Source organism: Pogona vitticeps, chromosome 5, assembly GCF_051106095.1.
Source record: "Pogona vitticeps strain Pit_001003342236 chromosome 5, PviZW2.1, whole genome shotgun sequence".
NCBI lineage: Eukaryota > Metazoa > Chordata > Lepidosauria > Squamata > Agamidae > Pogona > Pogona vitticeps.
Window position 1 is genome coordinate 21,090,633 of NC_135787.1, and position 16,940 is coordinate 21,107,572.

At 39.5% G+C, this 16,940-nt stretch overlaps 1 protein-coding gene across 3 annotated transcripts in view; it reads right to left on the reverse strand.

The window, feature by feature from the left end:
* Window positions 1-1,033: 1,033 nt before the first annotated feature.
* EMCN (endomucin) overlaps window positions 1,034-16,940 on the reverse strand; it is a 60,076-nt gene continuing 44,169 nt past the window's right edge. The window contains exons 7-13 of one of the 3 annotated variants that reach the window (XM_073001870.2): window positions 14,498-14,539; window positions 10,200-10,295; window positions 9,849-9,873; window positions 6,404-6,465; window positions 3,983-4,016; window positions 3,296-3,369; window positions 1,034-2,897 (exon numbers count right to left, since the gene is read on the reverse strand). In XM_073001870.2, the coding sequence (XP_072857971.1) occupies window positions 3,342-3,369; window positions 3,983-4,016; window positions 6,404-6,465; window positions 9,849-9,873; window positions 10,200-10,295; window positions 14,498-14,539 (287 nt within the window). In that variant the 3' untranslated portion in view covers window positions 1,034-2,897; window positions 3,296-3,341. Of the gene's footprint in view, window positions 2,898-3,295; window positions 3,370-3,982; window positions 4,062-6,403; window positions 6,466-9,848; window positions 9,874-10,199; window positions 10,296-14,497; window positions 14,540-16,940 lie in introns of all 3 variants that reach the window. The other 2 variants (XM_020805434.3, XM_020805435.3) reach the window with 2 other exon arrangements.

Below are 16,940 nucleotides of genomic sequence, written 5' to 3' on the forward strand. Positions count from 1 at the left end.
AGATAGAAATAAAAGGAAACACACATCTCCTTCTGTTATTGATGGTGGTGGCTATGTGCGTTCACAACTGCAGCTCCCACTAATTGACGAAGACTGGACAAGGCACAATCAGACATCTAAATGTGCATTTTCTCATGCTATATGTTTTCTTGCTCTTTTGACTCCAGTTTGAAAAGTAATAGCCAAGCCATGGGCAATCACATCTTCTATGATTAATGATGACATAGTATGTTTTATGTGAATCATGAAAATAATAGCAAAAGATGATGCCACCATTCAACAGAGAGAACTAGCACAAAATCCTTGTGTGGATTCCTTCATTGCTAGCTTCTTGTTAATCAATATTAGCTTCTCTTTGGAAGACAGGTAGTAAGGATGAAAACAGAGAAGGCACTATTCTTACAGTTAAATGTGATAACATTTTGTCCCTCCAAATACAGTATATATTGCTTCAAAGCTTTTGTGCCTGCACAGTCATCCTGCTGGTGAATTCTGTGCTTATTTCCTGAAGATCTATCACTGAACAAAATGTAGGTGGATTTGCATCTTCTGGAGCTGCCAACATTTTAAGTAGGAATAACAAATGTTATTCCTACTTAAGTTCTGCCCCCAGTAATGAAACTGTTTTCATGTCTCTTTCTGCCCTGGCCTTCAGAGGGCGGTACTGACCACTCTAACTGGCCATCAGCAAAGGGAGCAGAATACTCAGCATCAGAAAATGGATGCTTCAGTTTTGTATGTTGAACAAACTGGGAAATATGTGTTCCTGTGTGGTGAAAAATGACGACTGCCCGCCATCCAATTCAGTGTTTGTCACTAATGTTAAATCCAATCTCTGTCTCCAAGGTTCTTCAACCACTTCTTCTCCATCCGGGACTTCTTTTCATATTTATTTTACCTCGAGCCACCAGCCACAACAAACCATACTTTTTGTTTCTTATTACATGACCAATGTAGTCTAGTTTCCTTGGTCCTGTTTCATTCATCTCCATACTCTCATCTGAAACATTTACAAATAGTTCTAGGCCTTGTGTATTATGAAATGCCTGAATACTTTATTATTGTACTTCAACTCTTCAATTTCCCTTTTCCCCATTATAAACAAAAATGACAAAACGAACACTGTGTGTGTTACTGCTATGTATACTTACTCATTTCACAATGGCAGATTATTTTTAGCATCCCACTTATCACTCAAACAATTTGTAGGCCGACGATATAAATTTTCATGTGAGGAGAGATAAACCATGATTTTAACACAAGGCTGGCCATGCGAGGCAATGTTGCAAGTTTCACAGTGAAGATGAAGTGTTAGATATATTTTTTTTTCAGCTCACTATGGGACAGCCGAGTAGGCAGATTGTAACTTATTCACACACACTCCAGCTCAGTGTTGCCAGGTGGTTATCTTATGTATCCTATCCCTAAATCTGGATGTGTGAAGATAAAACCACAATATGAAAAGATGTGATAAGGCCATAATATGAAAATATGTGATAAGACCACAATATGAAAAATGAGGGTAGAAGGAATATCTTGCACACCTTTTTACCCCAGCAAATTGAATTTAAATTGTAGATGCCAGTTTGCATGTATTTGCAATCACTGATAGTTATAGGTAGCAGTGTGTGAAGATTGTTCAGTCCAACTTGTATCCAAAGGTTTGCCATACAAATGAAGATTGAACCTCCTCAAGCAGATTTTGGAATAGATTTGTCCTTGTGTTTCTACACATATTTTCTGGCCACCAACCATAATGGACACCAGCAACCACTGATGGAGAAACACAAAATAGTTGGCGTCTTACACTTTTCCTCAGCTTGCACGAAAGCAGGATTTCTGTTTTGTTTTTGTTTGTCATTGTGTACTCCAACTAAAGCCCATTGCACCATTCCCGAGTGCCTCTCAGTTCCTGGGGGAAGATTTTTCAAGGGGAGAAAACCTATATATTATATTTCTTTTGCTTCCTGAAACAGGAAGATGGAGTCATTTTGCTGCCTAAGGCAGAGCAGCAGAAGGTGCTTAACTGTTAGAACATAGTCCCCAAGACAGCTTCATGTGCTACAGGAGACACTTGGTCCCACTTACTCTATGGCAGTATAATATAAAGTATTTTTTCCCCAAGAGGTGGCCTTCTTAATCTATCTGGTGGTTGAGCGGGGACAGCTAATATACAGCTTTATCTACCCAAAGCCCTGCCTTTGATCCTTTCTTGTGTCCCCCCCCTTTTTTTGAAGCCTGTGATATGAAACTGTTTTATTGGAAGCACATAAAATTATTGCCTCAGCTATAACTTTAAAACAGCAACCATACTGCTTCCTGCACATCTCCTGACTTACATCTAAGAAAGATGTACCTGGCAAAATCTATCCTGTCATGAACTTTTGGACTTTTAAGTTCTTCACACTGTCCAAGCCTGATGCCAGAGTTCATCCATATTGTATGATGATTTTTAGTGGTCTATAAAGGTATTGCCTATTCTTGCGTTTGTATTTTACATAAAAACATGTCACCATCTTTCCTCCTTTACAAGCAGAAAATTTTCTTATGTACAAAACCAATAGCATTCGTGAAATATCAACTGCTTTGTTTACATTTGTTTTGTGGGATATGAATAGTTCACTGCCTGTACAAGAATGGAAAACAATAAATATGTACTATACAGAATTTTTGTGTAGACACTGAAGGAAAAGTACAGGAGATTTCTCAAGAGGAAAAAGCAGCAATAGAAAGGGGGAAAAGTGGTTGCTTAGATAAAAACAATATGGAGAAATTAGTGTATACATTTGGTCTGTAAATGTATAAATGCCACTGGTTCTCATTCCAGAATGTCCTGCCTTGGTCAGTGGGTTTTTTTTTTCCCCAGGAGGAAATGGCAGAACAGGAATTCCTCACACCTGGAATAAAGCAAAAGTTCAAGAACGTAAGAGGCAGGGCTGTAACTTGGGCAAAGAAAATGGGATTGTCTCTGGGGACCAACCTTTTAAGGGACACTGGCATCTAGAGATGACTCTACTTGTTGAATATTATGAAAATGCTCAGAAAATACCCAGTGTCACCTCCCAACTCTGTTCATTTCCCTTCTTCTGAAAACATGACCTTTCACTTTCTTGGGTGGGTGGGTGGGGAGCATCACATGTTCCTCCTCCTTTTTCTTGGTGGTAGCTTTTACTCATGCCTTAGGGCAGAGAGAGTGGTTGATGCTGCCATTTGCCTTGGGTGACCAAATTGCAATTTATGGCTCTGAAGGGAGACATTAATTAAATACTCAGCAGACAGAAAGACTTGAACATACACGTTTGTTGCCCAGGTGTGAAGAGGAATTGTTGTGCTGCTGACTTTTAGTCTTCCCTTGAGAAGACTGCTCTCCTAAGAAACAGAAGATGTGTGTAAGTTAATTAGAAACAAAGCCATCATCACATTAAATTTAAGGTATTAGCAACATGTTACGGAAGTCAGTGGAGAAGAGTGATAGAAAGTACTACATTTTTCTGTGTATAAGACTATACTTTTGTCTAAAATCTGAGGGTCGTGTTATACATGGAAGTAAGCTGAGGAAAGAACAAAAATAAGTGGAGGGGAAAGCAGGGATCAAAGTGATCCTGCAGGGCTTTGATCCCTGCTTTCCCCTCCACTTGCTAAGCCCCACTTAGATTTCTTAATTTGGGGTTAGAAAAGTGGGGGCATCTTATACACGGAAAAATATGGTATATATAACTAAAAAGCATGTAACCCACAAATGATTCCAACAGATCTGCATGCATTGCATATAGATGTATTATGAAAAGTAAATTTTGATATGAGCAACATATACACAACTGCACCCAGGAAGATCATGGGATATATTCCACCATTGTATGGACTGCCTCTGGAGGTAACAGAAACCCAATCTTACTGGAAGTGGTTAAAATTATAATTCAATGTACATGTCCATGTAAAACAATCTTGAGGCTGCAGTCTTGTAACCAATGAGAGTACTCACATTGGTTTGAAGGCCTCCAAAGGTAATGACATGTCTAAAGGCAAGTCATATGAGGAAAGGGTCAAGAAATTGGACATACCTAGCCCAGAAGAAAAATAAAAGTTAATGGGGAAAAATAAAAGTTAATGGGCAGTTTAAACAGCCTTCCCCAACGTGGTGTTTTTTTTTCCAGAGATGTTCGGCAAAAATGCCAATCAACCTTAGGAAGCATTGCCAACACACTGGGAGAGCATCAGGTGGGAAGACTGGTTTAAAATATGTAGGAGAGAAGGAAAAAACAACTTAGAATTTTACTAAATTATATAGTAGATGAAAACCATACAAATGTATTTAACATTATCAGCCACTGCACAGGGTGTTGACTCATGATTACTAAGTTTAACTCCTACACCAATATTGGTTTATCAACCAGTTTTTATGTGGTTCCCTGGTAGGATTCTTAATGTAGGCCTGCAGCAGTTTTGTTTTCCAAAGCTGTGGGAACAGCAAGAGGAAAGAGTATGTACTGTTCTTATGAGAGTAGTTAATTCACTCTCCTGAATAATACATGGATACCAGTCATGCTCCTACTTCTAGGGAACAGGGCCAGTGGACCTCCTCCTAGGGGCATCAACTCTTTGAATCCATGCAGAGATCATTCTTAACTGTGGTTAAGCTTCTTGAATCGTGGCTCAGTATCCTAAGAGTAGACCCACTGAATCAATTGCTGTATGATAAGTCCTTGTGTATATAAAAACCACTCAGTTTATGCTTCTGCCGTAGCAATAAGATTGTTGCCCAAGTGTGAAGAGGAATCATTGTGCTGCTGACTACAGGTCCCAGAAATCCTGGCCAGCATAGCTAGTGGTTTTGTGGTATACTCATAGTTGCAGAATACAGTATTTTACATTTGCCCTAGGCTATGGAACTGAGTTGTAATTATGGCAGCTGCCCTCTTTCTCTGTATTTCTGCTCTCAAGAACTGCTTTACCCCATACTTTCTGTTTTGAGATTTTGTTGTTTTCATTTCCATTTGAGGGCATAGATGAAGGTGAAGGTGATTACATGTATGAGAAACAAATATCCCAGGAAAATTTGGGCTCGGGGGGGGGGGGGAAGAAAGCTTTACCTTTAAGTCTTCTTTTTGCTGAAGAATTGAGTATTTAGCATGACCCAAAAGGCAAAAATGGATTTTATACTTATGGAGATGTATGTGACCTGAAAATATATTAAACTTTTGAAAGTCCTACTGAAAAAAAAAGCTATATTAAATATGAATCGTATTATCTGGAGTGTGAGAGGGAAGAGAAAATTAATGTTCCTCAAGTGCTTATGACTCAGAAGTCTTCCAAATATAGTATGCGATGCGTACGACATTGTTCAATAATGAGTTTATTGAGCATTGTGCTCTAAGAAGGAGAACATGTAGCCAGAGTGAAATATGCAGAAGCTCCCAGAGGCACTAGAAGCTTTTCCTCCAATTTTGTAAAAGATATAAACTTGTCAGTGTTATTCTCCTCTTGGTAAAAGTTGGAAAATGCTAAAGCTAAGAACAGTTTGATAACTTTATGGAAAGTGATAATCGGCTGATCCTTCTTGAACTTTATCAGCATTTCCTGCTGTGGAAAATTTAATAATGGCAGATAAATTTCCTTGAAAGACCGTGAGCCCCTGTGATGGGATACTTCAGAACAGTGGTTCTCAAAATTGGGTCCCCAGATGTCCTCTGACTACAGGTCCCAGAAATCCTGGCCAGCATAGCTAGTGGTGAAGGCTTCTGAGAGTTTTAGTCCAAGAACATCTGGGGACCCAAAGCTTGGAATACTGCCCCAGAATCATGATGGATGTGTTTTGTGGTATACTCCTACTCCACACAGGCTACACATGATGCCCTTGATGGAAGTAATGTCTTCATGAAAACCAGCAAGAAGTTACTTTCTTTGATATTAAGGTCCTGACTGAGTTACAGTTCACAAAGTAATGGAAATAGGAGGAGAGAGGTTATTTCACTGGCTTAGTATGTTATGCTTTCCAGCTACTTTTCAATGAACACTACTTTTAATGGGGATTTCAAGACAGTTTTGGAGGTGTTTTAACAGAAAGTTTCAAGTTTTATGGTACTATCTTATAAATCCTAAGGCTGTTTTAATAGCAATGTAAGGTAACACAACAGCAACAAGCAAAGCAATAATAACATGTCAAATTTAAACATTGTTGAAGAGTGGGAAAATTCATTAACACTAGAATGTTTAATGGGAATGAATCACTTTCAAGAAGTGACTGTCTAAGCCCTGTGAGACCCAATAGGACTTATCTCCACCCAAACAACAATCTCCCAAATGAATGAATGAATAACTACATTTGTTTCATCCTGCCTGATTTCTAAAAATACCGATATCTGCTTATAAGCTGTATAATCAGTGAGAAGGAAGCATGGCTTACCAGCCTCTGGAGAAGTTGTCTTAACAGAAATGAGTTTCACATTCTCTTTATCCAATGGGGCTCTGTTGGGAGACATTAAAGGGTTGGTGCATATTTCTATCACAAGTGAAAAGGTGTACATTTGTGAAAGAGGATTTGTACTTATACAAGGTAATGAACTTGGTGTCTAAATATGGCCCACACTAGGTTTCCTCCCAGCCTGCAGCCTCCTTGGTTCCATACTTCCTCTTCAATTCCTGCCCATAATGGGGCCTAAATGGCCCTAACTCTGTCCAACTTGCTGGACTTCCATGCAATGGAAAAGGTTCCTACATTTCTCCTCTAGAAGCTTGTTTTGGGTAATCCCCTCCCCAATGGAATCCAAGCAAGGTGATGGTGGGAGAAAAGAGCACTCTCTACATTTCTGCCCTGGGAGATGTGGATGCCTCAACATGGAAGACAGGATCCATCTCTCTCTCTCTCTGTCTCCATCGTGGGAACACAACAGACTGCACAGAGAGGAACACAGTGATCTGCTCTCCTACTGGCCAAGCCAATACATCTTTATTAAGAAGTCTCACTCGATTCATTCATTTATTTTAAACATATTGAAGCAAAAAAAAAAAAAAGGTAAAGCACTCTTTGGGTGGTTTAATTTAATCATGCAGACTACACATTGACACACCTCCCAACAATCACTTTCCTGCCATCTAGATTTTCGAAATAGTGTACAATAAAATATGCATCTAATTTTTTAAATAGGACAGAAATAGTTTTAAAAGGCAGGCTTGGAAGCCAAAGGCCACACAGAATAATGTAGCTTCAGCTTTCCACTAGAAGCTTAACAAGAGTGGAGCAAGCTTGAGAGTTTCATTGGGACAGTGATCCACAATGAAGAGGTTGGTGCAGAGAAACCCTTGTCTCATGCACTCACCAAGCAAGCCTTTTGGTGATGGGGCATAAAGAAGGCCTTTGATGAAAATTACTCATTGCAAGTAAATTCATATTGAAAGAAGGAGTCTATAATTTTGTGGAGTTCATGTCTTATGTGAAAATTCATCAGATTCCTACCCAGGGCTTTTCAGGAAACCTTGCCAGCTTGCATTTGGGCCTCCTCCACAGAGACAATAATATTATAACAACATAATCCTGAATAATGCATTTTAGGGGGATATTGGCATTATAAGTAACAACTGCATTCTCCAAATTAGATGGATTCTGGCAACAGTCTCATGGTTGCTGGAAGAGAAGCCAAGCCAAGCACATTCAGAAGACAAACTGGAAGATCCTGCTTTAAAATACTGTATGCCCATTGTTTCAAAGATCTTCCATATCCAACTGAAGATGCATAGAGAAGATGTGAAGAATATTTTTCATTTTTTCAGACGACTGCTGTCTGGGTCAATACAGGGGAGATATTTAGAAATCCTCAAGGAATTGTACCTGGATGTTATTAAGCCTACACATAGTAAAGAAAATTGCAACTTCTGCCTGCAAGCCACTGACTTTTTGGAAAAGTATATAAATAAGGGCAGCATGAGATCAAATGAAGATAAAGTATGGTCTGTTCATGAACTGAAAACACCCACTGCTGACGCAGAATGTAGGCGTATATTGGCAATAGTTAACTGCCTGATGTGGTACCTGCCAAATTTGTTTACAGTGCTAACGCTGTTGAATGAGTTATGGAGGAGAGCACTGACTGAACAAGACTGTTTTAAGAGAATGAAAGAAATCAATCCTTTACGTTTCCATCATCATGAAACTTTATGATCCAAACATGCACCAGCTCTAGTAAGAACAGGGGCAAGCAACTACGGCATAGGAGACCTACAATTACAACTAGATCTATGTGCACACAGTCTTCACTATTCAGATTCTTCCTTTATACGGACAGATCAGCTTTGGCAGCCATTTTACTGAGTTTCTTCAGGGGTGGGTGGGAATTTTTAAATAGCTTTTCTAAAGGGTGGGGATTGCCATTAACAAAAGTTGTAGCATAGTTTCTTTCTGTCTGTCTGTCTGTGGTGATGAAGTCTGGTTATCATTTTGCATCATAAATGATGCCCCTGACAGAGTAAGTGGAGCTGGACAGAAGGAAGATGGTACAAAACAGTGGTGGAATTACATTTGGCTGCTTTTTCTCAGAAGAAAACTTCCTCAGATATTTTCTCAGAAGGAACGTCTTTGGGGAAATGACAGCTTAGCTCCAGTTACAACTGCAGAACAGTTGACTTTTATCTATATACATGGATTCTCTAGTGACGACAAACACAGAGAAAGAAACAATGTTTAGTGAGTATATAGGGATCTTTAGACTAGTAAGTGACCACAAACTCCTTGCTGTACTAATTAATGGGAAGGACCCAGGCCACGTACTGTTGAACTCCTAATACGTTTTTCAAGAAAAAGAAAAAAGAAAAATACAGAGGCTATTTAACCCAACTTCTGAGTTTGTTCTTGGAAGAGCTAGATAGTGGCAGATCTGTGTTTATAAATTTTTGGGCATACTCAGAATCACAGAGTCATGGAAGTGGAAGGCCTGGCCAGCATGGCTACTTGGGAATTTCAGTCGAAGAAGTTCCTTTTCCAATCTTTGTAGCAAACTGGGAAAAATAGCCACTGTCATGAGTGGAGGGAGAATGCAGTTGTTCTGAACCTAAGGAATATGCATATAGTGCATAGCTGAAACTGTGGAATTCACTGCTTCAAGATGTAGTGATGGTCACCAATTCAGATTACTTTATCAGGGAATTAGATGAATTCCATGGTGTTATGGCTATCAGTGGCTAGTAGTCAGCATAGCTGATATGTCTGTATTACCTTAAGTATTATTTCTGCGCAACGGTTGCTATGAAAAGCAAGTCAGAGGGTGCAGTTGCACCCTTGAACTGCTAGCATACATCCCACAAACAAACTGGTTGCCTGCTGTGTGAACAGAATATTGGACTTGACAGGTGCTTGACCTGATCCAACAAGGTGGTTCTTACATTATTATGTGCTTAGGATGCAACAATGCAGATGATGCAGGAATGCAGAAAACTATCAAGACTTGCTGAATTGTTTCTGGAAGCAGCTGGGGATGGATGAATCAGTCAGTATTGGTTTTGATCAGTTTCTCATTTTCTTGACTGCAAGTTCATTTGATTAACACAAAAATTCAATTGCTTCACTGTTACTGTATATACTTTTTCTAGCATGCACATTTTTCTGTACACTCTTTAAGTTGAAAGCTGCATTGCAAAATCTGGAGGAGTGCTTATTTTGGTGCACAAAGGCATTCTGGTTTGAGGATATAAATTGGGGAAATTTGTTTAAAAATTTCAGATGGAACAAAATTTTCCTCCCCACCTAGGAGCAAAACTCTGTGGTTCTTTTCAGAAGCTAGCTTATAGATAAGACTGCGGCTCTAAGATGTCTTTGCCTTAAACATCAGTAAGGACTCAAGAAGTGGGAAACAACTTACTGCTCAGTTCCATTGTCTTGCCTCTCTAAAAGAAAAGAAATTCACATTACCTTGATATTCCAGCATATATCAGAGAGAAAACTCTTTATCTAGCTTTCTCATTGCGCCTCTGATTTAATGTACTCAATTAAAAAAAATTCAAAATAAAGCTTTAAAATATAGCGCATCAAATGCAACAATTAAAAATAAATAAATAAATCAAGACCCAAGAAAAATCCCAGCCAGTTCAAAACATGTCACCAAATACGTTGTAGCTATAATAATGCTGAAGAATATCATTGGGATTTAAGAACAGTTTAATAGTTTAATAAACTAATTTTGAAGTGTTTTTAAAGGAAGTTAAATAAATACCTGGAGTTGTTTTTAAGCATATTTTGTACATCGCCATCAGAAGGAAAACAACGAGGGATATTACTATCAAGGCAATGATGACGGGCAAGATAATACCTGCATGTAATGGAGAAAATTAATTCATAAATGGCCCCAACTTTACATTCCATTAAAAAAAAAGTAGAATGAGCTATTTTAAAAAATGTGCTGGTGCGAGGTGCCTTCCACATCCAGTCTTTACAGCAATGGAGGGCAGATTCAGAGCTGGCCCTGCCATTAGGCAGAGTGAGATAACTGCTGCAGCTTGCAGATGCTGGGAGGAAGAACTAATGCCAGCCCTTTCCCCAATGAGTCTACCCATCTTCTCTGGCTATTGTCTGCTGGAGGACAAAAGCTGTGTGTCCTACACTGTCTGTCGAGCAGTGCACCACACTAGCCTGCTGTCCTCAGCCATTGTGAGGACCACACTCACTGGTTAAGATCAACTCATTGGCACTGAAGTGAAGTTCAGCTGTCAGTTTAATCTACATGGATGACACCAACTTGTCTTTTGCCTTAGACGATAAAATGTCTTGACCTAGTTCTGTACTTTACTTTTTACTTTTATTAGACTTTTACCCCGCCGCCCTAGACAAAGTCTACTCGTACACACTTCAGGCTTGTAAGATTTCCTGTGGGTGTTTTCTAGAAGCTGATGGCCCTCCAGCTGGACTCAGATACTGTATACTATTGTAGTACAGGGAGCAAAACTGTTCATCTAGTCAATTTCATGAGTGGTATATTGTTATGGGGGACGTGGTGGCGCTGCGGGCTAAACCGCAGAAGCCTGTACTGCAGGGTCAGAAGACCAGCAGTCGTAAGATCGAATCCACACGGTGGAGTGAGCTCTCGTCGCTTGTCCCAGCTCCTCGCCAACCTAGCAGTTTGAAAGCATGGAAATGCGAGTAGATAAATAGGTACCACCTCAGTGGGAAGGTAAAACAGTGCTCCCTAGTCACGCTGGCCACGTGACAATGGAAACTGTCTTTGGACAAGCGCTGGCTCAACGGCTTGAAAAACAGGATGAGCACTGTCCCTTAGAGTTGGACATGGCTAGACTAAAAGGGGAACCTTTACCTTTACTTTTATACTGTGATGACCTGCACGCACAAATACACATTGATCCCCGAGTCATCATAGGTCAGGGATCCTAACAGCCTGATTTAGACTGGCAATAGCTACACCACTGAGAAGTAACATAGTTTGGATAAGTTACCCTTTTAGACTGTAACTCCATGAACCCACCCGTCCAGCATGCTGGGTGGGTGATTCTGGGAGTCATAGTTCAAAAAGAAAGTAATTCCAAAGCCCTGGAAATTTCAGCCCCTTGCTATCGATTGAGTCACCCGGAGCTCAGGTATATACTGGTGATTCTTCTGCAAATTACCTAGAAGTCTCCATCTATCTGCCGCCTAACCTCTCCCGCATTGCATGGCACATGGGTATAACTGAAAGACGGGTTAAGTTTCTAAACGTTCTACATTCCAATGCAACCACTAGGTGGCAGGCTTACAGCCTTTATAAACACAAATCAACCTGACTTCCTTTTTTTGCCCAAAGACTCTGCAGTAAACAGAAGGATCTTTACTGCAAAGGCTACATCCTATGTATATACAGTTTTACCAAACCTTGATTATGTAATACTTTCCCATGAGAATTAAGAACAAGAAAACTACCAAGAAAAAAAAAGGTGAGGGGAGCACAGTATAAGAACACAGTATGTTTGGACCTGCATGCATGGCAGGGCTTCTCCTTTTGAAGCAAGATAAATACCATGAGCTGAGAGAGGGTTCAAAGTGCTCCACTGCTAGATGTTTCTGTTAATCAGAATGCTTGGGGGTAGAGGAGGAGGAGGAGCGTTTAGAAAACTGGACTGTTTCCCAGCACAGTGCAGGGTGGACCTGATTGCTACCTATGTGGTATTAAATGACTTGGGGCCGAGCTGTTTGAAATCTTGCACACAAACCTGTCCATCACCATGTGGTGCACTGGAGGGTCGCTGGCATTCGGTCAGAGAGTTCGACAGGCTGTTTACCACCTTTGCACTGAGGCAAGTCCCAAGACCTCAGCAGTGCATAGCATAAGCCCTTTGAACAAGTCTGCCCTTAAAAGAACACTTTACGTTACTCAGTACTTCGCAAGTACAGGCACATGGGCTTTGTGATTCCTTAGAACTCACAACAGCTCAATTAGGTAGGACTCTTAAAAGATAGCTAGTTTGTGGCCCTCTCCACCTCCTGGATTTAGCCAGACCCTGCTGTTCAAGAGACCAGACCTTTGGTAGAATTTTTTATATTTAATTTTTATTAGAAAAATGGAGTTTCGTTAGAAATTTGAATGACTGATTATTTTTGGATAATGATGTTATTTTAATCTGTTTATTTCGTTTGATGTACGCCACCCAGAGTAGTCGAATGACTAGATGGGCAGGATATAAATATAATAAATAAATAAATAAATAAATAAAACAGTTTATATTGCTTAAGCATTAGCATCAAGAACATATTCAAAGATCATTGCAGTTAAATAAGATAACTATTTCCTCATCGGGTGTAAGTAGGTGATGCACGGGTGCACGGAATCCCAAAAAAAGAGCTCATCTGGATTTATGTCTTTCCTGCACCAGGTAGAAATGCTTTTATCTGCAGGGGTGTTCCAGGATGTTCTCCAGCTGGTGTTGGAATTATTTCGTAGCTCTGCTGAACTATAAATGGTTTTGCAGCAGTACTTTTGATTTGCTATATGATTCCCTCCTAGAAGTGTGGCAATTTAGATTTTTGATCTGCCACTCCAAGAGTTCCAAAGGCAGCCTAGCATGCTTCTGTGTGTCTCTATATTCTTATAATTGTATCTAAATTTTGCAGCACTCTCAGAATAAGCATATCAGGCAAAATCCAAAGAAATCAATCAAACAAAAAAAGAGACAAAAACATGTGGCACCTTAAAGACTAACTATTATATTTTAATGTGAACATTTGTGGACACATCCCCTTTGTCAGACATATGGAAACAGAATGAAATGCTGAATGAAATATCAGTTACATACTAAATATTCATGCACTCAGAATAAGGCAACCATACACCCTACTTTACAGAGGGTGGCTGCATAATTTAAATACAAATACAAGAAAGTAGAGATATGCAGAAGCATGCTATGCTGACTATTTCAAGGTCAAGAGGGAAGAGCAAAGGCCACGAATCTCCCATTCAATAGATGACACCTGCATAGCAGATGGAACAGGTCGCCATATCATTATTTTATATGTTTTATTTCTATGCTACCTTTCTGCTGGTGAGAGGACCCAAGGTGGCTCACAAATGAAGTTGGATGAAAAACACAAAAAAATTTTGACGTTTTAAAAGAGAGAGAGAATTTTGCATCTAATACTAATTAAAATCTAAACATTGAAAAGCTTTAAAAATACATTTAAAAGGAATCTTTGAGTACAGGAAAGGAAACAGCCAGTCACCGGATGGCACTTTTCTCATATATTTTGTTACAGTAAATCTTTCTTGATGCACTTGCAGAACAACCCATGTTATTTTTATGCAAATCTGCATCTTCTAGTTCAGTGATGCATGAATGGTCACTCTGCCTAGGAGTGCCTTGTCTGGTCACCAAAGGGCAGTTTATAAATTAACTGAACCAATTAATGGCAATCGTTATCTTTTTGCTAGCATAGAAGTACTTGAACTATTTTCAGATATGATTTTAGCTCATGTATCTTTTTTGAGGAAGAAATACACTGATCACAACCTTCAAGATGATGATCATTTTTGATAGCAACGACGATGCATCTTTTATGCATGCACCGGTGTGTGCACACCTATACAGAGGTTGGAAGCAATATTTCTAAAAATTAAATCCTATAATGTCTCTTACCATTAGGTATCAAACAGAGAATGTCACCTGCAAATATCTGTCAGTCACAAGAACAGATGATCTGCTGGTTCTTTCACACAACAAATCTTTTGCCCTAAATGATATTTTTACCGTTACTGGGCATAAATGTTCCTATGTCTGATTTCCTTGAGAGTGATGGGGTTGTTTTTCATTACATATATCACTTTGACCCCAATCCTCAGGAAGAAATTGAGAGCCTGAAGGCAATAGTAGTAAGTGCATCGTATCCTGTCTTCTTTTCCCAGATGTCCAGACAGGCAGCTAGATCATGTTTGTAGGCAATAAAGACTGACAGCAAACCTTAAAGCCAAACAGCTCCTCACAAAACCTTCAAATAAAGAACTGGAAGGGGATAAGGAGCACTGAATTTACTCACCACGGTAAGAGGAATCATCTTTTCCTTCTGCTGTATTGGTGCCTATGAGAAAAAACAATCATAGTGTCCATCATTGACAAGTATGGTTCCAGCTACTTCCAAAAACTATGTATGAGGAATTGGGCATCAGATTTACTCATGAGTGTGAAATGAATCAGTCTTTGTTTTCTGGTCTGTGTTTGCCGTGCTCCCTTTAAGAAAAGAGATTAAAATATTCATCGTTCGCTAACATGTTTTCTGTTTTAATAAAAATTACGACTAGCATATGAACACAGTGGTAGCTTTCTTATCTCCCTCATACCACCAAGTTCCCAACAATAAGAGAGATATCATTCTGACAACAGAATCTGATGAGGTTTTGTCTCTCTCCCACTGCAGACAGACTTGCATATAAATTCTGGAGGAGGGAAGTAAGTCCTCACTTGTTTCATGCTTTTACTAGAGGATGAGGAATTGTACCATTCTTTTCTTTGCCAGTGAGTAATTTCCAGACCCTCTCAGTAGATCCTCCACATTGTTCAGAACAAGGTTCTGTGCAAAACTGCCCTTTCATGTAACATCTACCTCTTTTTTTGTGCAAAATTTGCAATTTTTGCAAATTGTAAACACTGAACAAATTCTGAGAATTGTTCTGAGATTCCCTTTCATTGTCATGAAGCCAATAGAGGTTCTTGGACTGGAGGGGGAAGTTTTTAATTATTGAAGATCTGAACTGCTGGTAAAGTGACCGAGCAGCAGCAATCTATGGTAATTAAAGACTTTCCCCTCCTGTATCATAACCCCCAATGGCTTTGCAATGATGAAAGGGATTCCACAACAGCCTTGGGACCTTTGGGGAATGTGAGGGAGTGTGAGATCAATAGAATTGATTGCCAGTTATTCTATTGGCAATCTATTCTATTGATTGTCAATAGAATAAAGAAGCTTTACAGTTTCTTTATTCTATCGGCAATCATCCTTTGGGACTACATGATACTGATGGGGAGGGCCAGAGCTAATGACTGATGAAGAGGAAGTCAAATCTGTTGAGAACACCAGTTCATTCTCATTCTCTCTCTCCCCCTCACCACCTCCCTTCCTTCTGCCACATCTTTTTCTAAGTGTGGCCATGGGTCCTATTTTAAAGAGGACAGTCCTACATTTAAAGGGCTGCTGGAATGCTGTCTTTTTTCTTAATGGTGCCCTCTATTTGATGGGCGGTCCAATCCAAGTCTAATTTAAAGATAAAGAATTGGAAAGAGGGAACTCAGAGGAGTTACCCATCCACATTTTACACCTGGGCAGCAAACTCAGCAGGCATGCAGGTTATCTGGTTTCAGCCTTCTCCATTCAGGCGAGTACTATTGTGATGCTGTTATAATGTTAAAAATCAATTACAACATTGCATCTTTTCAGATTAAAAAAATGCTTCTTTTTCTGTTGATGCATGTCCCCTTCTTTCTGGTGATGTGTAAGTAGCCCTCCTATTCCTCCCCTGCCTCCCATAAGTGGAATACAACTTTGCCATGTGCAGAGAACTTCCTCATCCCTTTGATCACTGCCACCTTGTGTGTGTGTGTGTGTGTGTGTGTGTGTGTTTGGATCAATGATCTGTCATATTTGTTCAACAGGACCATGGGTTTCAAAACACCTTCTTGAAATCAGGCAGCCAACGAGTCATTGTACCCTATCAGCTTCATCGATGTAGAAAGCCAACAGAGTAGCCAATGATTGGCAGATCTATTATACAAGTTTTGTGGTTCTGTGATTCTTGCCACTCATCTTTACAAGCCTTTGTGAGCTGTGAGTTAGAGGGACAGCTGCCCTATGAAGAGAATCTGGGAAGACTTCCAGATCCTCTGCTTAAAAAATGAGGAGAACAATATTATCTGAAATAAGGGGTTGCTGGATGATAAGCTTTGAAGAAACCTATCTTTGGCATAGCTGACTTGAAAATTTCACTCCAGTAGGTGGCTAAAAGGCAAACAGATGGTGTGGGAGAAACAGACCCCAAACTAACCTTCCTCCCTCATATTCTCAAATGATCTTTTGACTAAATAAACTACAGAGCCCCGCCATGTGTTTCTTTCCTTCATAATTTTCTTTTGGGATTGCTTCTGATTGCTCGAAAAGGATGCTTTAAAACAAATGAAATAATGACCAACACCTCTATCATTAAAATTTATAAATACCATTTCACCTGCTTTGCTTTTCCAAATGATAGAAATAAACCTGTCAACGAGGGATGTAAATGAACTTAATGTTGGCAGGACTAGATATTAGAAAAGTTTTATATTTTTTTTAAATCCAATCTTGAGATTCTCTCAGCCTGGATCAGTTCTTTAAAGAAGCACTTTAAATGATGATGATAATCAAGAATTTAGAGAGGACGTAATCTCTTCCTGTGATATGGCAACCCAATGGCATTCCCATAATAGTACAGTATTCTAAAAAATTTCTCTGA